We start from the raw sequence: 25352 nt of genomic DNA on the forward strand, positions 1-25352 counted from the left end.
ACTTGCGATTTTAAACTGACCTTAAAGCTACACTGTGTAATTTTTTAAGTTGATTCTTAGCAAAAAACACTTTGTTCTTTCAAAATGATATGTGCTCATTAATGTGTAATTACTTCTACCAACTAATCAAGTATTCTCGTAAGCGTAGAATCTGCCATTTAGAATACATACGAGCGAGTCGCTCGAATGGCGGCAGCCATGTTGCACCTCCATCTTGAAAATACATTAGCCAAAGAGGGACATACCTGGAAATTCAAGCTTCGCCTTTCGCGTTTTTACACTCAGTGGCACCGTGACGAATGCGAGGGGGAGATTAATCGCGACTGCCGGCAGATTTGAAATAATACGGCCACCGTAGGAGTTAAAACGCCCTCGGAATGGGAGGGGCTAGAAAGTAACGTTCAGTTGGTAGTCATAAACAATTTCACCGCTAGATGGGAGAAAATCCTACACAGTGTAGCTTTAAACTGACTATCAAAACTACGAAAAAGTCCCATAGACTTTCATTGAGGGGGTCAAAACTTTTATACAATAACCCTAATTGAGTATTTAAGCTTCATCCACCAAGTATCTATTACTAGCAACATCTAAAAACTAGCTTTGACCATAGACTTGCTAGCATTGTGCTAAATCATGTTAGCAACATGCTAATTTATGCTTGGAACATGTTAAAACATGCTAGCAATATGCTTAAACATTCTAGCAATGTGTTAAGACATGCTAGCATTTATCAACATGTTAGTGTTTTGGTAAGACAAGCTAGTAACATGATAATTCATGCTAGCAATGTATTAAAACATTCCCGCAGTCAGATGTGACTGATAGAGTTGACCAATGAGATCGAGCCACAGACGCGAGTCATCGCTGCGGGGCGTGGTTTTCGGTTAAGGGGCGTGGTGTGCGCTTAAGTGGTTTGGGAAAAAAAATCACGCAAAACATGTTAGCAAAATATAAAATAATGCTAGACACATATTAAGACATGCAAACAACATGATAAATCATATTAGGAAGCTTATGAAACTTCCAGACAAGGCTGTGTCAAGCCAGCATAAAAGTTTGTCCCTATGAACTTTACTTTCTAGTTATACTTTTTATGTATTTTTATTTTGTATCTTTATTTCTACATGTTCATTTTAAAACAAATTTAAAAGTTTTTTTTCAGATTTGTTTATAAAATTAAATGTCTGTTTATTAGTAATATTTACGTTTTTGTCCTTTTTAATACAAAACCATCTTTAGTTTTGTTTTAATAGTTTATTTACATTTAATAAAAATACAACTTTTTTTATTTAGAAATTTTTAACTAGTTTTTAAGTTATTCAGTTTTTTTAATAAAACAAAAATACATTGTTTTCAAGTTAGTCTTTTTGAAAAAAAAAAAAAAAAAAACTATTAGAAATCTATGATCATATTTTTTTTATTAATATAAAATAAAGCTTGTATGTTTTTAATTACAATATGAAAACAGTTATATTATTTATATAGTAGTATAGTAAATTATATTATTATTTCTATAAAAATAAAATTCAATATTTATTTTAAAAAGTTGATCAGGTATTTTAAATGTATTGGTTCATCAATGAATGTTATGCTACATTGTTTCTGCATTATCAATTGCACTCACAATAGCTGAGTTATCTCAGTGTCGATTACCTGATTCTCTTCTCTATCTCTTTCAGATGCTGCAGTGTCTCAAATTGGGCGCTCTGTCCCGCACCACCGCCAGCACTCAGATGAATGTCCAGAGCTCACGCTCCCATGCCATCTTCACCATCCACCTGTGCCAAGTTCGCGTCTGTGCCTCAGACAATGTAGGTTGTCAAATCTCCCACTGCTGGAAAACTTTCTCTCAGCTGTTCAACTCTGATCACTCTCAGCACACAGAGGGCCCTATCTTGCACCCAGTGCAAGTGACTTTGTACACCGACGCATGTATCATTCCTATTTTGCACCCGCACACAGCGGACTTTTCCCTACACAGACGCACGTCGGTAAACTAGGGAATGAACTTGCGCTCCCGGGGCGGTGCAGCAAAAAGAGGAGGCGTGTTTCGGCTAAAAACGTTCCCTGATGCTATTTTGCAGGTTTAGAAAACAATTCCGCCACTGACCAGGAAAAACCTAATCTAAAGTCAGTGACGTGTTGCGCATGTTATTCATATGCTATTTTTAAGAGCGCATGCTTGTCCATAATCAATGTAGCGTGTGCACAATGCGCATACACTTTGATTTTCTCATCTACACAGAAGCAGCAGTTTTCATTTTTGCAAATCATACATTATTACAAGGAAAAATATTAACACCTCAGGGAAATCATTGTTGTGTCCATGAAGATGTGAAAAAATAGGCATAAATCCAGCTTACACATTTATCCAAATTATTATACGCCTGTTTAACCGAAGCTAATTTGGGTGGGTTTCTCCATCCCCAATGTCACTTCTCTGTCTTTATGGCCCTGACGAGAACGTCGGTCTCCTCGGCCGTGAACCGCTGCTGGCGTCCGCCTGGCAAATCTGCCGTTATAATAGCAATCCGCTATGGAAAAAGCGCGTCTGCTCTTAAAGGGAATGTTAGATGTCGCTCTGATTGGTTTATTTCACGTTACGCCCAAACCACACCTATGAGTGATGAAGCTACTTCAGACCAACCCATTTTAGATTTGCGTCGGGCGCAAGAGTCATCAGCGCCCAAGACCCGCCCACAAAGTTACTTGCGTTTCGCGCTTGATACTTGCATTTCAGATCGTTAAAATAGGCCCCAGAGTGTTTCTTGTGCTATTCAGTTATTTCACTTAGTCATATTCATTTCAATGATGACAACCTAGTAAAACTGTTAAAAGCTATAATAATATACTCTAACTGCGCAGTACATTATTCAGTTTTTCATTTTGTGTCACTTTTCCAGGACACAGAGAGCGATAACAGACTGGTGAATGGCTCCACAGAGATGAATGAGTTTGAGACGCTAACGGCTAAGTTTCACTTTGTGGATTTAGCCGGCTCTGAGCGACTGAAGAGAACAGGGGCCACAGGGGACCGGGCCAAAGAGGGCATCTCTATCAACTGTGGACTGGTAAGAACAGAAGTTAAAGTGGCATAAAGAATAAAATACTCACAGTTTCTCACAGTATTGCTACAAGACTTAAACAATATGCGTGTTAACATGATTTCAGTATGATAAAAATCGCTTAATAACCTTTTCTGTGTTTAGTCATATCCAGTTTTGCTACAAAACAATATTAAAGGATAGAATGAAGTAATATTTGGGTATTGAATTATTATAAAGTATAATTATTTAAGCATGTTTACAGGATCTCTGGGAACTGAACTGGTATACAGTATTAGTCAAATTAAGAGAGCTAGAATCTGGCTAAAAAGACATCCATTCAAATCCACTTGCTGCTAGTGCGACTGCCACCTGGTGGCTTTCAGAGAACAAACATGCCATTAAAAGAATGATTTATGAAAAGAAATCATCTTATTTACTTACCCTGCTGTTGTATGAAACCTGAAGTAGGGCTGCATGAATTGAGGACAAATCGAATTGTGATTTTTCTGATAAAAAATGTGATTGTGATATAATATTAGAAAATATTTATAATATAATAAATCATAAAAACATAAAACATCTTACTTTCATTATATTTTACTGTCAAATTAATGAGTATTTAAGAAAAATATTATAATAATGTCTTCACTTCTTCATTTTTAAATGTTAAACCATCCTCAACCATCAACTTTTATTTTGAAGTGCCTTTGCGATTTAATAATCGGACTAAGCCTTATCGCTTATATTTCAGTTTTATTTTGATTAATCGTGTTGCCTTAAACTAAAGGCTGTTCTTTTTTCTGTGAAACACAAATGTATAAGAATCTTTATGCATGTCTTGCTGAAAGTTTATCAGAATTTATAGTGTATTTTTTAAATATTTATGTATTCTGGAGCTTGATGTGCCATTGAAAAGAAAGAGCCATGTAGCAATTGTACTTTTGTGTTTCCATAAAACAAAATAATAACAGCATGCAGGTTTGAAACAATATGATCGCGAGTAAAATTACTATATTTATTTCTGAATGAACGATTCTTTTAATGTGAGTCATTTGGCTGGTATCGCCTCTGATAACTAATAATTTTGGCTTTGTTTTGTGGTGGTAAAGTTAGCTCTGGGCAATGTGATCAGCGCTCTGGGTGACAGGAGCAAACGCTCCTCACATGTGCCTTACCGAGACTCCAAACTCACTCGCCTGCTTCAAGATTCCCTTGGAGGAAACAGGTAAAACATTTTTTAGACATTTTATTAGGCCCTAATCCAGGTATTTCTGCAGTTTTTTTCAAATGTTGCTTCTCCCTTGTGACCTCCAGTCAGACGACGATGATCGCCTGCATCAGTCCGTCAGACAGAGACTTCATGGAGACCCTGAACACGCTGAAATATGCCAACCGCGCTCGTAACATCAAGAACAAAGTGATGGTGAACCAGGACCGGGCCAGTCAACAGATCAGCACTCTGAGAACAGAGATCGCCCGTCTGCAAATCGAGCTCATGGAGTACAAGACGGTTTGTGCTGCGATGTTTAGTCCAGATTTGTATCAGATACAGTTTGTATCAGAATTTCACTATATTATATTATATTATATTATATTATATTATATTATATTATATTATATTATATTATATTATATTATATTATATTATATTATATTATATTATATTGGAACTTAGTGTTCCTAATTTCAATGAGTAGAATTATTATTTGTAATAATTTTAATTAAACTACGTATAACAAATTTAAAATAACAATAATTTGTTAAATTGTATGTATGTATGTATTTTTGAAACAGGGCAAGCGTATGGTTGGCGAGGATGGACTAGAAAGCATCAATGACATGGTGCATGAGAACTCCATGCTGCAGACAGAAAACAATAACCTGCGTGTACGAGTGAAGGCAATGCAGGAAACCATCGACGCCCAGAGAGCCAGACTCACCCAGCTACTGAGCGACCAGGCCAACCAGACCCTCGCCAGAGCAGGTACTCACAGGCCACGTTTACACCTGCTATTAAAATGCGTTTTGGTCGATCGGATCACATGTAGACGAGGGAGACACAAACCCTGTTTACACCTGGTGTTTTAATCCGCTTTTGTCCACTTTCAACCACTTCTGTCATGATTTCTTTGAGGGGAGGGTCTATGGCCGGGTAAATGTTTTTTCAGACCTTTCAATCTAATGGATGAAATAAGCTCTCGCAATTTACATATGAACGCGGTGGTGAGAGGAAAAAACACGGAGAGCATTTTTTCGTTTCTGCTATGATAGCCGCAAGACCACACCAAACACCATGGGCCTTATCTTGCACCCAGCGCAATTTTGTACAAAATATTGTACACCTTTGTACACCGACGCATGTATCATTCCTATTTTGCACCCGCGCAAAGCAGACTTTTCCCTCCACAGATGCACGTCGGTAAGTTAGGAAATACACTTGCGCTGGTGTAAACCAGGTGTAAACAGGGCCACTATGACATAAATTAAATATCAGGGCCCGTATTCTTAAAGCTTCTAAGAATCCTCTCAGAAAACTCCTAATTTAGCTTAAAAACTTCTGCGTAAGAGTCTAAGCTTAAGAGCGATTCGGGACCGATCTGAGAGCAACTCTGAGCAAGGAAAAGACAAAAACTTTCATCTTAGTGAGGAGGCGGGGCTGACCCCATTGCTATGTATTACACAATCATTTGAAGACTGTGATTGGTTGGTTGTCCAAGAAGGGGAAAAAAAGAGTGATTTTAAGTATAGGGTCTACACACACACACAAACACACACATTATATATATATGTATATAAATCTTTTTATTTACCATGCTGTTAATTTCCTGTAAGCTATTTGATTGGCTTATAATGATAAAAATCGTTCCACTCTTTCCAATTGCACTGATTGCTGGCATGTCTATTTAAGTGGTGGTTTGAATGTTGGTTTTAATGTAGCAAACATGGAATCAAAAACAAGAAGGACGAGAAAGCCCGACTGGACAGAGGAACAGTGTTTACTGTTAGCCCAGTTAGTGGATGAACACAAGGCCATCCTTAAAGGAAAATTCGGGCTGGGTGTCACAGCACGGGGCAAGAAGCAGTCGTGGGAGCTTATAGCGCAAATTATTAACGGTTCATTCCCCCTCATTGTGCGCACCAGGAAAGCCTGCTATATTCATAAATGCAGTTTTTTGAGCCTGCAAGGTGGGAACGTCCAGTGGAAACGAAATGAACTGCGACACAATAAGAGTTTCTGAAAGTGCTGTAATTGTTTGTGTGATCACTCTGCTTACAGAAGGTTGTGACATACCCAAATCATCAATGCTGCTTTGTTGCATTTTTCCAGTTCCCAAATATCTTAAATGTAGTGATCACTTTAATTTCTGGCGCTATGGCATTTCTGCGCTGTGTCAGAGATATTAGCGTGTCTCTAATAAGATCTGTCACAAACATAATCCCTGCACGATCTAATCTATAGCGTCTTATTAACTCACTGCCATCCATTGTCTGCAACGCATTTCTTCTCCCTCTTCATCTTTCTGCCATTTTCTCCTCTGCTAAAGAAACTCTTAAGCCTCTTAAAAGTCCTTGTCCGTACTCCTAACAATTTTGACCTTCAGACCTCTTTTAAGGGTTAAGATGCTTTCTGAATGACTTTTTTCTTTACTAGGATTTTTATTTAGTTTTAAGAGTAAATGCCCACGTTTAAGAGTAACATTAATTCACTTTAATAAAAGCATTAGAAGTATTGTTCAGTGTTAGTTCATGTTAACTAATGTAGTTAACTAATGTTTCTACATCTAATGTTTCATTTGAAACCTTATTGTAAATTGTTACCAGTGTAACATTATTTGGACTCTTTCTGGAGCATGGTGGGAAGTTAATAATATTGCTTTTTTTTCATAATACTGACTACATTTGTCATGTTCAACCACTGCAGTTGTATCCAAATTGTTTTAGGAAAAATTATCAAATGTATATTTTTAATATTGAGAAATATAAGTGTATCAATAACTATAATTCAGTAGGTAGTTCCAAACAGCATATCTGTTACCCATTCTGTTGTTTTATTTTCTTTAATTACAATAATTTAATTATTATATCGTTTAATGCTTACCACCAGAAAATGACAAATACATATAAGTTGGTTTTAATTGTTATCAGACTAATTTTGGTAACAGGGTTGTAAAACCGGGTTAGTATCAGGGTTGAATACTCAAAAAAATAAAACTTCATATAATATTTAGTTTAATATTCTGAAGTGGGCAATTTTTGTTATGGAGATTAAGCACTTCCTTTTACTGACCTTTTTTTGTGAAAAAGAACAAAAATGTGAATCATCTACACAATGTGGATTATTTCCTTGCACTGGTTTTACATAACCAACAAAAAATTTAATTACTTGGCTAAAACAATATAATTACCCAAACTTTTTTGCAGGTGAAGGAAGTGAAGAGATCGGAAACATGATCCACAATTACATCAAAGAGATTGAGGAGCTCAGGTAATGTATGCAAACACAGCACGCCCATATCTTAGAAGTTCTTAAACATCTCTGTATGTGTAATGTTTGTGTGTTGTGTGGTCTTCAGGTCAAAGCTATTGGAGAGTGAAGCTGTGAATGAAAACCTGCGGAAGAACCTGTCCCGCGCCTCCACCCGCTCCTCATTTTACTCCGGCCCGACTTCCATTACCGCCAGCCACCTTGCACCTGAAAAAGATGCTGCAGACATCATTGAAATCGCAAAGAAAGACCTACAGAAACTGAAGAAAAAGGAGAAGAAGAAAAAGAAGAGGTAAGCTACTGACATTAATGCTTATTCGTGTAGTTGAGGAACATAAAACTCGGATTTCCTTTTTCTCCTTTGATAAAGGAGGGTGTGTCAGGGATTGTTCTGGTCTGCTGTATGCCTCAAAAATATGGTGTACAATTTCAATGCTTCCTCACGGGCATCTTCATTGTTGATGAGTTGCTCCCAATAGGAAACGTTTGAAAAATCCTCTCAGTTTTGTCATTTATATTGCTTTGGTAACAACAGCTTCTCTGATTGGTGGATCTCACTATAGAATTGTGGGTAATGTAGTACTTCACCAGGAATTCTGCATTCTGAGTGAAGTATTTTTGTAGGCCAACACGGAAGTTAGCATCACCCTGGATCTCTTGACAAAAATCCAGTAGGATTTTTCTTTTGGCCTTTGGATTATTGCAGAAAATAAGATCTGTGACCTACAAAAGTTTTGTTAGTCATGATAATTTTCACAAATGAATACAGCTTGAATTTTGAAGCCAGAAGAAAAAAAGCTAAAAGCGGGCTATAAACCATGCTCTGTCACTTTCACTATGCTTCCTTCAGCCAACCATTTCTGTCTTTATTTAAAAAAAAAAAAAAACATATTTAAATTAGAATAGAACCCATTATGTCATGCCTATGTCATGCCTGCTGCACTCTATACTAGGGAGGTTTTTTACATCAGATCCTTTTATTCAAAAAACAAAAGAAAAAGCTTCAAAGTTTATGAATTTGGAAGTATTCCTGTTCCTCACGTGTTCTTCTCTGCATCATCTTTGGCACTGTGGTTCCTCTTACTCTCACCTCACCCCTTCACTCTTGAAGACTTCAGCAGATGGATGAAGGTGCTCATGAAGATCTTGAGAATGCCAGGTTGGAGAATGTCATTAAATGCTGTTGTTCCACTAACCTTAGTCACCGCACCCTGGAAAACTTGACCCATTGCTCTTCCCTCTTCTTTTCTCTAATATAACATGATAAACATCTATGGATTAAAGGTTTGGAATCTGTTTCAAAACCTAGTGAGCTGCCTTGCTGTCTGTTGTCTACGTAGTCAGCTACCTTAGTTAAAAGAGAACCCCATAAGTAAATGACCTTAAACATGCAGCAACTCCAAATAGCACTCCTCGAGAGTTTATTGTTAGCATGTTGCTAAGCTAACAATGTGTTACTAAAAACAACAACAATGGTAGGCTAAGTACAAAAATAGAATAGAATAGTCCATTTGTAATCAGATTGAGCTATTCTTATTGATTCTTGTCAACTTTGAGTGACATAGAAGTATTGTAGTAGATATTTTCTCAGATTAACGTTAGCATGTTTCTAGGCTAATGAATGAAGCATAAAATGACATAGCACACACAAATAGATGTCTTGTCTGAAAAGAAATTACAGTGTGGGATCTGGAATTGCCTTATCCTTGAAGTGATGCTGCCTTAAAGGATTAGTTCACTTTTAAAAAAACTTTTGCTGATAATTTACTCACCCCATGTCATCCAAGATGTCCATGTCTGTCTTTCTTCAGTCGAAAAGAAATTAAGGTTTTTGATGATTTACATTCCAGGATTTTTTCCCATATTATGGACTTCAATGGGACCCAAACGGTTCAAGGTCCAAATGACAGTTTCAGTGCAGCTTCAAAGGGCTTTAAACGATACCAGACGATGAATAAGGGTCTTATCTAGCGAAACGATCGGTCATTTCAAAAATAAATAAAAAAGTTTAAGTTTTATAAGGACAAATGCTCGCCTTGCTCTGTTCTGTGATGCGCGTTCGTGACATCACGTAATACACAATTACGTTGAAAAGGTCACGCTTGAAAAATGTCTGTCCTGAAGAAAATTTTCTTTTAGGCTTTTTAATATTAAAGCACCCAGGATACGCACACGAAATGGGCATTTTAAACGATAAACTGACACAAATACATTTGAATATGTGTATATGGTCCTCCTTCCGCACATTTGTAAACACGTCAAACGTGACCTTTTCAACGTAATTGCGTATTACGTCACGTCACGAACGCGCATCACAGAACAGAGCAAGGCACTTTGAAGCTGCACTGAAACTGTCATTTGGACCTTGAACCGTTTGGGTCCCATTGGAGTCCATTATATGGGGGAAAATCCTGGAATGTTTTCATCAAAAAGCTTAATTTCTTCTCGACTGAAGAAAGAAAGACATGGACATCTTGGATGACATGGGGGTGAGTAAATTATCAGCAAAAGTTTTTTTTAAAGTGAACTAATCCTTTAAATTTGGGTATAAATGTGGTATCTTTTGAAGTATAGTTATGCAGCATAGTTGTGCTACCTACTCTGTCTATGTTGCCTTAAAATGCTGTCTAGGTATGTAGCTCACTAAGGTTTGGAACAAAGCTCTTTAATTCTGTTGGGTTTTATTCTAGAGGCCTTTAAGATGTGTAATCAACTCATATTCACGTTTGATCAAAATATGATGTCGCTTCAGAGTCTAACAGTAGCCAATAATAAAGCGCAACTGATTCACTAACACTGACTGATTTAATCAGTTATTAACAGATCTTGGAATCTAGTGATTTAAAGACCCCATGAAATCGAAGTTTTAGACTCACCTTCAATAGGATATACAGTACATTAAAGGGTAACTAAACCCCTGGTCAGAGCTTGACTCCACCCACCCATTTGAAAAATGCTGGAAAAGTAGGCAGAGCCCAGTGGAGAGGGGGCGTGCATCTGAGACGTATCACTCTGTAGGCAAGGGCGTGGTTAACTGGTACCCTCTGACGTCAGAGTGTACCACAACTTCCAATAGGAAAATTCAACTGCAGTAGCCACGGTTCAACCTGAAGAGGGCAGCACTCAGACGTTTTTACACCATATTTTGTAAAATTAAAACACTTTAAACACAAATGTCAAAAAAATTACTTGAATCCGTGAACAGCACTAATAAAGCCCCATTCTTACAGAGCATTAACTAAAAAAAGTTGGTTTAGGGTTTAGTTACCGTTTAAAGGGATAGTTCACTTTGAAATTAATTTTTGATATGTTTTAGCTTACCTCAAGGGCATCCAAGATGTAGGTGTCTTTGTTTCCGCAGTAGTTTCAATTTTGATATTTTTAGGTCAAACCGTTCTTGTCTGTCAGTCATATAATGCAGGTCGATGGTCACTGTATCAAAACACAAGCACAGAGTCCAAATTAAAACAATTCACCATCGTCCAAATTAAACATTTCCCCATCGTAAGTACACATTGATGGCCTAAGACACGAAACGAGCGGTTTGTGTGAGAAAACGAACAGTATTTATATCGTTGTTATCTCTTGAAAACAGCACACGTCCAAATGATCTGACGGCGCGGGCGGGTAAAGATATATACATAGATGTCGCCTTGGCTACTGCAGTTCATTGGAACGAAACCGTAGCCAAGCGACATCTAGTGTATATATCTATACCCGCCCGCGAGCATTGGAACGAAACCGTAGCCAAGGCGACATCTATGTATATATCTATACCCTCCCGCGCCGTCAGATCATTTGGACGTGTGCTGTGTTACAAGAGGTAAAAACGATATAAATACTGTTCATTTTCTCACACAAACCTCTTGTTTCGTGTCTTAGGCCATCAATGTGTACTTACGATGGGGAATTGTTTAATTTGGACGATGGGGAATTGTTTTAATTTTGACTCTGTGCTTGTGTTTTGATACAGTGACCATCGACCTGCATTATATGACTGACAGACAAGAACGGTTTGACCTAAAAATATCAAAATTGAAACTACTGCGGAAAAAAAGACACCTACATCTTGGATGCCCTTGAGGTAAGCTAAAACATACCAACATTTATTTTCAAAGTGAACTATCCCTTTAACACTGCAAAGTAAATGTGATTGTCAACAAATCCATGAGGTCTTTAAGTAGATGGCGGCACTAAGGGGTTTACCTTTTATGAAATTTTGACATTTCATGATATTTTTCTGATGTCATACAGTGTCATAAAGGAGGAGGGGCCAGATAACGAGCAGGATAAAGAGGCCTCTGAGAGAGCCAATGGAGACCCAGAAATGGTAAGTTAAACTCTCCCTTGTGTTCAAAAGATATTCTGATTTAAATTTGTTATTTCTTTACTGTCCCTGGGATTCTTCAAGGCAAAACATTGTTTCTAATAATCCCAATACTTCTGTAGGATGTGAGTGATCATGATGAAGGTGAGGAAGCCGAGGGTGAGGAAGAGGAGGATGAGATGGAAGTGGATAGCTCTGATGAGTCTGACTCTGAGCTGGAGGAAAAAGGTAAAATTCCTGCTTTTAATTTGTTTTGGTCATGTCTTTTTTTTTTTTTTTTGTTATGGAAGCTTGTTTCCTCCACGGAAAAAAAAAAAAATGTAAAAGATTTTTTTCTTACAACTGCGAGTTTAAATATTGCAAATACTGATTTTTTTTCTCTCGCAAGTCACAATTCTGAGAAACTAAGTAAAAATAAAGTAATAAATGCGAGATGTAAACTCGCAACTGCAAGAAAAAAGTCAGAATTGTGAGATAAAAAAAATCGCAATTATCTTTTAAATTGCTTTATTCCGTGGCAAAATCAAGCTTCCATAATAAGTCTTGCAGAAAATTGCAATTGATTTTTTTTTTAAATAAAAAAATAAAAATGATTATTTCTGAATTCATCTTTTCTGAATTAAGCACTCCTAATGTAAGAATAAAAATAATATAATGGACACTCTAGTGGACAAAAAACCTATACTTAAATGTATTTAAAATACATTTATTTCACAATAAGTATAGTAAAAATCGATTAACAAGATTAAATCGCTTGACACTTCCCTGATAGACATATTATAATTAAACTTTATTTTGAGTACTTATTTATTGCACAATACACATTTAATATTAAGCGTGTGATATAAAATTTGTTTAATATCACTATTAGTAAGGATAGTATGATCTCTGTATAATAATATCAGTCTTTAAATACAAGATATTTAAAGTGTACTTAAAGTATGCTTGCAATAATTCCACTTTAGCACAATCAAATATACTTATTTGTATCTTTAGTTGGACCTCAGCACTATTTCTGGATAACTAAAGTGCATTAGGTACAAAATTAGTTGTTCCAGTTTAGCTGACTTTAAGTATATCAGTTTAGTATACCAAAAGCACAATTGCAGGGTATTTAAATTAAGTACATGAACATATAAATGTATTTGTAGTATACTTAGCATAACATAAATGCATTTCAAATACATTTTGGTTTATTTATTTTTCACTAGGACATAATACACAGTATATTTAAAGCTATTCTAATGTGTTCTGTCGGTCTAGATTGCTATACACATTATGAAATATATTTATTAAACTATTAATTTTAAACATAATTTTTAAATTGGATTTTAATTATTTTATTTTATCAACTCTTGTTCTTGTTGAATAAAAAACAACCTCCATTCTGTGCATTTTCTGTGTTGACAGAGGACTTCCAGGCAGATCTGGCCAACATCACATGTGAGATCGCCATCAAACAGCGGCTGATCGATGAACTGGAGAACAGTCAGAGACGTCTGCACACACTCAAACAACAGTATGAGCAGAAACTCATGATGCTGCAGAGCAAAATCAGAGACACACAGCTGGAGAGAGACCGCGTACTGCATAACATGGGTACAACACACACTCATACACACATATGGAAGCATAACTAAGTCATTTATACTAATATGCGAGTAATGAGCACTTCAAAAACATGACTACCTGTCAAACGTTTGGAATCAATAAGGATTTTTTTAAATAGGCCTCTTATGCTCACCAAGGCTGCATTTATTTGATCAAAAATACAGTAAAAACAGTAAATCATAATTATTCCCAAATTTTTACTATTATAGTGTAAATGAAATTATGCACCTGCAACCTCAGTCTTTTAGTACATCTGTACTGCCCTCTTCTGGTTTGTTTTGGAAACAGCTTGAATGCACAAATAATAATAATTCTAAAAAAAGTTATGCGTTTTTCACACTGCACTCTTAAAGCAAACTGTTAGCACATCGTAAGTGTCACTGCAGCGTAACTGTAGAGGCGTAACGTTTCTGTTGAAAGATTTCACATTTCCATGCAGGCTCAGTGGAGACATGTACGGAGGAGAAAGCAAAGAAGATTAAATCAGAATACGAGAAGAAGCTGAACTCCATGAACAAGGAGTTGCAGAAACTGCAGTCGGCACAGAAGGAGCACGCACGCCTGCTGAAGAACCAGTCACAGTACGAGAAACAGCTAAGGAAACTACAGCAGGAAGTGACTGAGATGAAGAAAACCAAGGTACGTTTGTGTATTTTTACTATTGCTCACACTAAAGGGTTGTTCAAGCTGATCCGGGCAACCATCACTGTACTGTAGTGTCTAATCGTGGTTATCATGTTGACTCTGTTGCATTCAGGTTGGTCTGATGAAACAGATGAAGGAGCAACAGGAGAGGAACCGAGTCTCAGAGACCCGCCGCAACCGAGAGATCGCCACGCTTAAGAAAGACCAGCGCAAACAAGAGGTGACACACTGTACCCTGAACAGCCCCAGAGAATTATGGGAAATTCGCAGATACAACCCTTGCTCATTCTCTCCTTTTGTTTTCTCTTTCTTGGCTCGTTTAGCACCAACTGAGGCAGCTTGAGGCTCAAAAGAGACAGCAGGAGCTTGTTCTACGCAGGAGGACAGAGGAGGTGACAGAACCTGGATTATTTGGGAATTACAATTTTTTGTTACAAAAGCGCTGGTTTGATGGCTGTAGCTGGATGAAGGGATTTAGGCTGTGTGTCCACCAAAGCGGTTTTTTTTTTTTTTCTCGAGGCTAGCGTATTTTTCCAATTGTTTTTAATGGAAGCATTGTATTTTTAAAACGTCAGCAACAAGGCACTGGTCATTTTTTACCGGTCGCTGAGAGTTGAAGAATGTTCAACTTAGGGTAAAACCAGAGCCCGTCTACAGAGAGCCTTGGCACTTCCTATTAAGTCCTATTGTACCGAATTGTGGTTGTAGTTCCACCAGAGTTCCACTGGGGGCGATCGCCCATGAGTGCAAAGTTAATGGGAGTCTATGGAGCTAGACGGCTAAATTTGTCTCTTTCACCCAATTGCCGTTGAGAAATCTCAGATTTTATTGTAGGTTTTGCAAGTTCAACATGGGTTATAGGTAGAAAGTTGAATGAACGAGTACTTATGTCCTTTAGATTTCTTACAGGTTGAGTTGTTGTTGCCCATAACACGCTAACAAACAAAAACTCGTCTAGCACGTGTATTTACCTGTGTCAGCTGTATTGTTGATGACTCGAGAGAAAAGAAAGTGCAGAGCGCGAAAGCACCAAAGTGACTGAAGGATCTCACGATAAATCATTCCAAAAATCTTGGCGACGGATGTTGGTAGGTTTACGTATATTGCAGCCACCTAACTCGCCATTATTTTTAATAGAAGGAGACGTAGGTGTGTTATCCAAGCAATAATTGCAAGGAAAGACCCTTATACTTAGGAGCGTCACGTATGAGGTGTTTCTGGGTGTTTCTCCCTCCTATCTGCTTCAAGGTCTTGATAAATTGTGGCATTTCTTTGTTGTTTAGAATCCAGTATTCCCGTAATTCGTTTAATAAGACGATAAGTCTCATCTTTTGTCCAAACCGCGCCTTCTTTAAAGAATGATCAACTTTTACGTACGCCAGATGACCTCTAAATACGAAAAAAAAAAAAAAAACTGTTTCCATTGCAGTTTTGCAAAATATTCTTTGTTCGAATTGCCTGAAAAACAACCTCATGCGAGCGTAAAAGCGATATATGGGAGTTTTTGCGAAATTGCCGTGTTCCCATTAGGCGTATTTTTAATTCGCAATTTCAATTTGCGAAATTTGAAGGGTAATGGAAAAGCGGCTACTGTCACTGTTTACCCAGCCGTCCAATCACAGTGGAGGAGGGGCGGGACAAATACCACACCGACCAGTCGTCACATTCTGCTTGCACAATGATTACAAACGACAGCAACAAGCACATTTCTTCATCCAAAACGAGTGGAATTGTAACACTATGGTGACATTTTTATATTCAGAAACAAACTATTTGCGAAATCGGATACTAGTAACAGTTCCGTATCATAGCACATATAGCGTCTCTACTGAACAGATCGGCCGAAGCGTTCTCAAGTACACACAGAAAGGTGTTTTCAGAGGGCTAAAAATGCTTTGGTGAACACACAACCTTAGAGACTCAACTTCTCAGAGATAGTTTTAGACTGAGTTTGGACTGACATTAGCATGAGTAGTTGATGATAGTATTTTAATTTTGGGGTGTATTAACCCTTTAATCATTCACAGTTTAACACCTAGATAAAAAATATTAAGATTTTTTTCTGCTACTTTGAATCAGATATCTGCCCTGAGACGCCAAGTGCGACCAGCATCAGGCAAGGTTAACCGCAAGATCAGTTTACCAGAGCCTTTGCAGGAGTCTTCACCCCGTACGGCTCCCACCCGACCACAAACCACCGGGGCCATGACTTATAACGGGACGAGGTAACGTGTTACGAGGTTTCATTTCAGATGGGTTGGCTTATGAGTATTTGAGTGACTGATGTGGTTATGATATTTGTATTGAAGAAGGTACCAGATGAGAACAGGAGGAGTGTACTTCACCAGAACAGCACGGACCAAATGGCAGTCGCTAGAGCGTCACATTAGTGACATCATCATGCAGAGGATGACCATCTCCAACATGGAGACCGAAATGATCCGCCTACTTAAGGTGACTGAGAAATGTCCTTTTATTATACGTTTTTTCATACCTATCAATGGAAACTTAGGACAAATGGTTAATGTAAATTAGAGGAAAAACTGTAAACTGAAGTATTGTGGTTCATTTTCATTTTGAGCGAATTCGAGATTGGGTTAATTGACAAATCATTCTGTGTGTACAGCAACGTGAGGAGCTGACCAAACGCAGAGAGAAGGTGACGAAAAAGAGGGACAAGATCGCCAGCGAGGACACGGATGCCGACAGGACCGTCGTCTCTCTTAATGAAGAGATGGAGTCGCTGACCGCCAACATCGACTACATCAACGACAGCATCGCCGACTGCCAGGCCAACATCATGCAGATGGAAGAGGCCAAGGTACTTGTGAGAAACAGGAAATGATGTCACACAGTAGCATACCCTGATAGTACATACAGTAAAATAATAATAATCTAGCAGCAGACCCTTTTTATGATGAGAAAAATGTTTTGTGGGTCAGAAATGTTTGATTCATTGGCTCAAAATCATTTTCTATCCGCTCTTCACTTTAGGAGGAGGGAGATACAGTGGACGTCTCTGCTGTGATCAGCTCATGCACGCTGTCAGAGGCCCGTGTCCTACTCGACCACTTCCTGTCAATGGCCATCAATAAGGTACGGAAGCTCATTATTAGCCAAAATATAAAATAAAATAAAATAAAATAAAATAAAATATACAGCCGTGGATACTACTGGATAGTGTACATTTTATGTTTTGACTTTTTAAATTGTATTTAAATAAGTACTGTGACAAGTTATAATATAATATAATATAATATAATATAATATAATATAATATAATATAATATAATATAATATAATATAATATAATATAATATAATATAATAAATTTCTAGCTTTAGATACTACTGGATAGTGTACATTTTATGTTTTGACTTTTTTTTTCTTTTTTTTTTAAATAAGTACTGTAACAAGTTTACTTCATAATATAATATAATATAATATAATATAATATAATATAATATAATATAATATACAGCCTTGGATACTACTGGATAGTGTACATTTTATGTTTTGACTTTTTAAATTGTATTTAAATAAGTACTGTGACAAGTTTATAATATAATATAATATAATATAATATAATATAATATAATATAATATAATATAATATAATATAATATAATATAATAAAGTCTCAGCCTTGGGTACAACTGGATAGTTTACATTTTATGTTTTACTTTTTGGGTGAATTTTGATTACATATTAATTCAGATAATAGCGCATATTAATATTGTTTATTTTACTCAGAAATCTTATTTGCTAACATTAAATCGGATTACAAATATTGGCATTGGGTCATCCTGTTCTCTAAAAAACATTGGTATTAGCCAAAATATCTATATGGGTGTATCCTTAATTCAGAGTTAGCATGATTATTATTGGGATGCCAATCTCTGATGGACACATTTTAAATCCATAGTATGACCCATTTCTGAGTGCAACTTAACATTCAATAATTTAGGCCAGGACTGATTAAATTGAATCAGAAAACAGGTGCTAACATATTACAGGTTTATATTACGTTGTTTATCATTTATCTTAGGGCTTTCAAGCTGCACAGAAGGAGTCTCAGATCAAAGTGATGGAGGGCCGTTTGAAACAGACGGAGATAAACAGCGCCACACAGAACCAGCTGCTCTTCCACATGCTCAAGGAGAAAGCCGAGCTCAACCCTGAGCTGGACGCCCTGCTCGGGAACGCTCTCCAAGGTCTGACACGCATAAACACACGCTCACGTACAGCTGCTTGGTGTTTTCTTCTTTAGACTTTTAAGTTTGATTTTGATTTGCTTTTGTCTTTTTGTTGCCTGAATTCAAACAGAACTAGGTAACGTGCCATCGGGTAAGTAGAGGCATCTAGAGCTGTCCCACCAGTGCATGTGTCTCCCTCAGACTAACAGACAGTAACAGTAGCGTAGAGGTGCATGGGTCTTGCCTAAACCCCCTGTGGACTTTACTCTGTGAAGAACATGCCTTTCAACTTTAAAAGAGCTTCTAATAAAGACCCATGGGGGACATTGACTCTTCCAGCTGTTATTAGTTTGTAATAGTGTTAAACTCAGCACTAAATCCAGTATTATACTGTATAATTCATATTATATTATATCAATAATTAACATTTTAATTAACAATAACATAATATTTAGTGCTGGGCAAACTAATCGCGATTAATCGCATCCAAAATAAAAGTTTGTGTTTACATAATATATGTGTGTGTACTGTTACTGTGTATAATTATTTTGTATATATAAATACACACCTATGCATGTATATATTTAAGACATGTATATACTGTATAAATAACACATTTTTCTTAAATATATACATGTATATATAAATACACGCATATAAAATAAATATACACAGTGGACAGTATACACACATACTGTATATTATGTAAACACTACGATTTATAGTGATTAATCGTTGCACAGCACTAATAATTACAATATATGAATAAAATTATTAATATAATATATCATATAATTAATATAATATTTTATAATATAATATAATAATTAATTGATACTGCAAGGATTTTAACACAATTTTAAGTTTAGTTTCACTGCCACTCCTTATGTAATGATATTTTAATGGCACATTATTAAGAATGGTTATCATTTGCACATTTAAAATATTTAAACTTCAGCCAAGTCAGTGATTCATTTGTGTAAAAATTACATATTTTGTCGATGTAAAAACGTGTTTAATAATGTTTAAACGGTGCATATGATGTTTAGTGCTGCATTTAAATGAAAAGTTAAATACTGTCATTCTTCTGTGTGTTTATTTAGAAAAAAAAAGATCGAGTGTTTTATTATTATTATCATTACTTCTTACTTTAAAGGGATAGTTTGGCCAAAAATGATATTAAACCCATGATTTACTCACCCTCAAGCCGTTCGAGATGCATATGTCAATCATTTTTCAGATGAACACATTTTCAGTTATTTTAGAAAATGTCTTAGATCTTTCAGTGGTTATAATGTCAAGTTATGGGGACCGTTGCCAGAAGCCAGTTATTTTAATTTATAAAGTTTTAAATATGTATATTTTTACGACAAAACCATGCGGATTACCCTCAGAAGGCCTTCGTTTATCCCCCTGGAGCCGGATGGATTACTTTTGTGAAGGATGCATGCACATTTTTGGGACTTGAAGGAGGTGGACCCCATAACTTGACATTATTACCACTGAAAGATCTAAGACATTTTCTAAAATAACTGAAAATGTGTTCGTCTGAAAAATGATTGGCATATGCATCTCGAACGGCTTGAGGGTGAGTAAATCATGGGTTTAATATCATTTTTGGCCGAACTATCCCTTTAAGCATTTTGTCACATTTTAAATCTACATAGTAAAAAATGGATGATGGCTTTATATGATAAACATGGTAAAAATGCAGCCGAACTCCATATTCACTTACTAGTTTCCTTTTTCTACGTCTGCCATAGTGACCATACATCCTTCAGAAATGTGTTTGCATCCCTAATGCTGGTGTCCTGGCTGTAGACTGAACACACCTCCTCTTTTCTAGTTCTGTTGAATTCAGGGTTGTGATAACAACACTATGATGCATGTCGCTTGGATAATAATGTTTACTGACATACACTGACAAGCTAAAATGAGAGAGCACTAGTGTTTCTGATGTTGAAGTGTTTGTGTGCGTGTGTGTGTGTGTGTTTGCTCAGAAAACGGTGATGAAAGCAGCAGTGATGAATCAGCACAGAGTCCAGCCACAGAGAAAAGGTAAAGCACTACAGTCAAGCCAATAAAGCTCTATAAAATGAATTGCAAATATGTCTGGATGTGCATTCATCTATAAAACACAGTCAACTGATTCTGCTATTGATCTAACAGAGTCATTTGGTGAAGGATAATTTAAGCTGCCTTTGAAATTGCTTGTTGTGTGCTTTTTTTTAATCAGCATCAAGTTATTCGGAACCATTTTAATCAGAAACTTTCATTTTAATCAGAAACTTTCATTTTAATCAGAAACTTTTCAAGTTTTTCACTTTCAGAAACTTGCCATTTAACTATCAACTTTAACATTTTTGTCTGACATCAGAATATTTGTCTCTTGCAGTTGTTTGGCTTCAGATCTCATGAAACTTTGCGGAGACACTAAAGTCAGAAATAAGGTAGAACAGACTAAAGAAATTACACACACACACTATATATACAGTATATACTATATATATATATATATATATATATATATATATATATATATATATATCATAATTATGTGAACAATGTAATAGGAAGTAAATAATATAAAACAAACAGGCTAATTTAAAATATTATATATATATATATATATACACTGATCTTTTAAATTAGCCTGTTTGTTTTATATTATTTACTTCCTATTACGCTGTTCACATAATTATGCTTCAACTAGAAACATATAAACTATAACAGCAGCCCTCATTATATTCATTGAGGAAAAAAAAATATGTTGAGGACATAAATTGAAATCATGAGACATTTTCTTCACTTCTAATTTAACATACTATAACTAAAGTGTTTGTACTCTTTGTTTTCATATATGATTAATTTAGGCTCGCAGAAGAACTACCACCCAAATGGAGTTGTTGTACGCCAACACTGGTGACCCTGATGCTCCTCCAGAGGATTTCTCTGCCCCTCTACTTCCTGTAGTGGAGAATCCTGAGGGAAATAAAGAACCGGCCCCTGTTCCCCACTTAGGGGACAGAGACTCAATGGCCTTCTCCCCTAGCTTAGCATTCAAGACAAATGCTGTGTAAGTGATTGGTGAAAAGAAATATGTTTTGGTTCAAACAAAGAAAAAAAAATATATATATTTACTATTATTACCGATACTTATACTGTAAGGGATTAAGGACATGAAGTGTATTTCACAATGCCTATGGACAAGGCTAATCAAATTAGTTTTTGCTAGTCAAAACGAACAGTTATAAAACGCATTTTATTGGGAACATGTTCATGATCACTACAGCTAAATAAACCGTGGCAAATGCCTTCACCTTAACATCTCCTCTAGCATTACAGTCACGTCTGATGTGAAGTTTTTAAGTCGCGCTGGCTTTTGTCTACTGTGTAGCTCCAGTGCCAGATCTCCCACGGCTACAGAAAAGAAGCTTGTGGACCGCTCACCTCTCACCCGCAGAAGAGCTCAGGACAGGAGCCAGAACCCTGCAGACAAAACCAGAACCCTCGACAAACTGTAAGAAACTAGCTTTACATAAAACATCTTTGCTAAATTTGTTTACATCTGTTCTAAATGTCTTGTATTGCTTAAGTGAACGTCCATATTGTCGTTCAGTGAACAAGAACAAAGTTTACGAAGGCGAGCATCAATAGCATACTAGTACCAATAATTAGCATTAGCTGTCCCACATAGCAGAACCCTGGCAACCATCCAAACAAACGCAAAATGCTAAAAACCACTTTAGCAACCATTGGCAAAAATGGTCCATTGTCTATTTTCAGTATTGTACGATTATGTGGATTACTATTGAGAAGACTGGATTTCACCCGTGAAAAATCTGATTTTTGCAGGGAAAATCCAGTTATCTCAATAGAAATCCAAACAATTTAAGTTAGGACGAAAGATTTCAAGAATTGTTCAAGTTGGGTATGTGAATTCTCCGCGTTGACTAACAGAAAGCTGTTTGTTTAGAAAGTAAACTCTATGTGAGCTGTGCTTCATACAGTTGAACATCTTTCACCCTCACACGAAATTTCCACTCCCGTAGATTACATTTGAAATTAATGGATTTTGCCGTGAAAAAAGAACAATGGTAATTGTGGCCACACCTCTAGAACAACCTATGATGCCTAAAAGTGCTGTTTAGTCAGGCTGCTCACTAGTTTGGAACAGAACCAGTGTATTTTATTTTGTTTGGTTTGATTAAGCTTTTCAATCATTATTATTATTGTGTGTTTTTTGGTCCAGAGGTGCGGTAAGCCCAGTTCAAGCGTCCCGCTCCAGCCGAGCAGCCAAACTGCAGTGTGTGCACGTGGCCGAGGGTCATACTAAACCCTTGCTGTGTGTGGACTCAACTGATGATCTGCTCTTCACCGGCTCAAAGGGTCAGACACTGATCTTTATTATTTTTATGTAAATATCATAACCTTATAAACAAGTCTTTGCTACAGTAAAATTACAAAGGAGAATTTAATTAACCCTTCACTAAGAGTCACACTTAGCTGGTCATTTAATATACAATAATGACCACCTGACTATATATAATTTTATGTATTACATAGTTGATTAACTAACAGATGAATTGAGTTGAAATTGTTATTAGCTAACTTAAAAATGAAGGTAAGACATTTAATCCTTCGCTTCTAGCTATATTAATTGAGGGGGTTGGTTTGGAGGGTTAATTAAAACATTCAAATCACAGCGAACATAATTTCTGTAGAACTCTGTATACCAACTATAACTCTCTAATGAGCATGTCAGCTGTTGGCGCACTGAAAACTAGCAATGCGCTAGCAGCATACTTTTTAAGAATTTATATTCAAGCCATTCCTGTATTTATGATAGCTTGCTAACTACTATATTTGTTTTTATATTCTGTAACAAAATTTAACCAGTCATAGATGCAAGGAATTTCAAGTTGTTACCCATAATGCATTGCCATAATATACCCCCTACAAGAATTACAAACAAACATTGTGTTCTATTCGCACCCATCCCTTTTTTTCCTATCTCAGATCGCACATGTAAGGTGTGGAACCTGGTAACGGGTCAGGAAATCATGTCTCTTGGAGATCATCCCAGCAGTGTAGTGTCGGTCCGATACTGTTCCAGCCTGGTCTTCACCGTCTCCACTGCTTATGTCAAAGTATGGGACATACGTGACTCTGCCAAATGCATTCGCACCCTCACGTGAGTCATTCTGGTACTGTTTAATATACTAAAAACCACTGTTCTCTAAAGCTTCTAAATATTTTACCTATGGTTGCTCATTTTTAGCCCTCTTTCTCCTTTAGTTCTTCTGGACAAGTGTCCCAAGGTGACACGTGTGGGAGTAGTTCTGTTGCCATTCCACCAGGAGAAAATCAGATCAATCAGATCGCCCTCAATCCTTCCGGCACATTCCTTTATGCTGCTTCAGGCAACACGGTCAGGATGTGGGACTTGAGAAGGTATGACCGATTTTACCATGAGTGTCTAGAAGTTCTTCTCAGTGCTAAATAGGGACTATAACTAATAAGAAATGCATGTGGGTAGAGTTATATTCAAATTAAACTGTATTTGATGGTACTCAGTTAGTATAAGATTTAACTAACTAGATTATCTTCAAACTTCACCATAGCAATAGTTGACCTTAAAGAAAAAATGGATCGTAGAAGACGGGTAACCTGTGGTGTGTTTCCCAAAAGCACTGTTAGTCAATCATGGTCTTCCGTTACCAACACTTGATTCTGTGTTTCTGGAAATCATTGTTCCAGTGAACATTCACACATAGTGTGTTTTTGTGTGCAATTGTGTGTGGTTGGAATTACAGCTCTCAACCTGTGCTTAAAAGCATAGTTTCTTAAAAGCATAGTTTCAGTATGACATACAGACTAAGGGCCCTATCTTACACCCAGCGCAATGCAGCGCCAAGCGCTGTCAGTCCGACGCAATTATCATTTTCACGTCTTGCGCCACGTTGTTTAAATAGCAAATGCATTTGGGCATGCATTATATTTATTGTATTTTTTATATTATATTCATTATATTTAAAGAGCGTGTTAGTAATGTGCACCTACATGCGGATCCACAACGCGCGTACACTCTGCTTATTAAGCACACAGGGACGCACAGCAGCACACAAACATGCCAAATATTTAAAAAAAATAAAAGGATTACAATGTAAAAGATTATTATTGTGTACATAAAGATAAGGTGGAATCCGGCTTGTCCCGTAGATGGTCTGCTTGTGCACTTTTACCTCGCGCACGAGCAGATCCGTTTCTGGAGACGGCTTCGGTCTTTCCACTATCAAATTCCGTCATGTAAATAGCGAATCTGCCATGGCGCGAGCGCAACTGGCATTTAAAGGGAATGGGAGATGAGACTCTGATTGGTTTAACGCACGTAAATCCCAAAACACACCCATTACTCATTAAGAGAATAGGGACAACCCTTTTAGACTATGCGCCGGGCGCGCCGACCATTTTTCCCGTCGTTAAACTAGCAAAAGTGGATTCGGACACACCCTAAGTGCACTTGCGCCGTGCGCTTTAGACCATGCGCTTAGATCGTTAAAATAGGGTTTTTCATACTAGCACTTTTGGTTCACACCTGGGTTTGTTTTCTTTGTTTGGATGATGTGAACGCTGTTTTCCGAACTCTCATGTGCACCCTCGAAAGTGAACCACTGATGATGAAGTATGATTCAGTAAAACTGTGTGTTTGTTTGTGTTCTCGCTCACTGACAAGCGGAACTGATGCAATGCAAGCTGAGAGAATGTATATCTCCTTTTTTTGCTTGCCTTCAGCAGAAATTGACATTCTTTAGAACATTTGCAGTACATTTAGGTCAGATAGACACACAGGCCGTTATGTGTTGACGGTTTGGAAACAATACTAAAGGTTAACAAAACAAAAGCATTACCTAGCAACCATGGGGAAACAGCGGATGCTGTGATGTTGCAAATGTACTATGGTTTGGAATCATAAAAACAGCGTCAACACAATCCAGTGGTGGCAGAGAACCTGCTTTTGAATCAAACACTTGTAAATA

At 37.0% G+C, this 25352-nt stretch overlaps 1 protein-coding gene across 3 annotated transcripts in view; it reads left to right on the forward strand.

Moving 5' to 3' along the window:
• The window catches only part of LOC308689972 (kinesin-like protein KIF21A), a 55547-nt gene that overhangs the window by 24559 nt on the left and 5636 nt on the right, over positions 1-25352 (forward strand). The window contains exons 5-31 of one of the 3 annotated variants that reach the window (XM_081364126.1): positions 1680-1811; positions 2904-3071; positions 4157-4272; positions 4362-4557; positions 4842-5031; positions 7470-7533; positions 7622-7825; positions 8645-8692; positions 11788-11863; positions 11983-12088; positions 13271-13459; positions 13911-14110; positions 14229-14336; positions 14440-14508; positions 16196-16341; positions 16426-16570; positions 16743-16937; positions 17111-17212; positions 18165-18330; positions 18443-18463; positions 20313-20370; positions 20708-20762; positions 21186-21388; positions 21710-21832; positions 22565-22701; positions 23332-23506; positions 23611-23766. In XM_081364126.1, the coding sequence (XP_081220252.1) occupies positions 1680-1811; positions 2904-3071; positions 4157-4272; positions 4362-4557; positions 4842-5031; positions 7470-7533; positions 7622-7825; positions 8645-8692; positions 11788-11863; positions 11983-12088; positions 13271-13459; positions 13911-14110; positions 14229-14336; positions 14440-14508; positions 16196-16341; positions 16426-16570; positions 16743-16937; positions 17111-17212; positions 18165-18330; positions 18443-18463; positions 20313-20370; positions 20708-20762; positions 21186-21388; positions 21710-21832; positions 22565-22701; positions 23332-23506; positions 23611-23766 (3548 nt within the window). The remainder of the gene's footprint in view (positions 1-1679; positions 1812-2903; positions 3072-4156; positions 4273-4361; positions 4558-4841; positions 5032-7469; positions 7534-7621; positions 7826-8644; positions 8693-11787; positions 11864-11982; positions 12089-13270; positions 13460-13910; positions 14111-14228; positions 14337-14439; positions 14509-16195; positions 16342-16425; positions 16571-16742; positions 16938-17110; positions 17213-18164; positions 18331-18442; positions 18464-20312; positions 20371-20707; positions 20763-21185; positions 21389-21709; positions 21833-22564; positions 22702-23331; positions 23507-23610; positions 23767-25352) is intronic. The other 2 variants (XM_081364127.1, XM_081364128.1) reach the window with 2 other exon arrangements.

This window comes from Scardinius erythrophthalmus (assembly GCF_964197995.2).
Source record: "Scardinius erythrophthalmus genome assembly, chromosome: 4".
Taxonomy (NCBI): Eukaryota; Metazoa; Chordata; class Actinopteri; order Cypriniformes; family Leuciscidae; genus Scardinius; species Scardinius erythrophthalmus.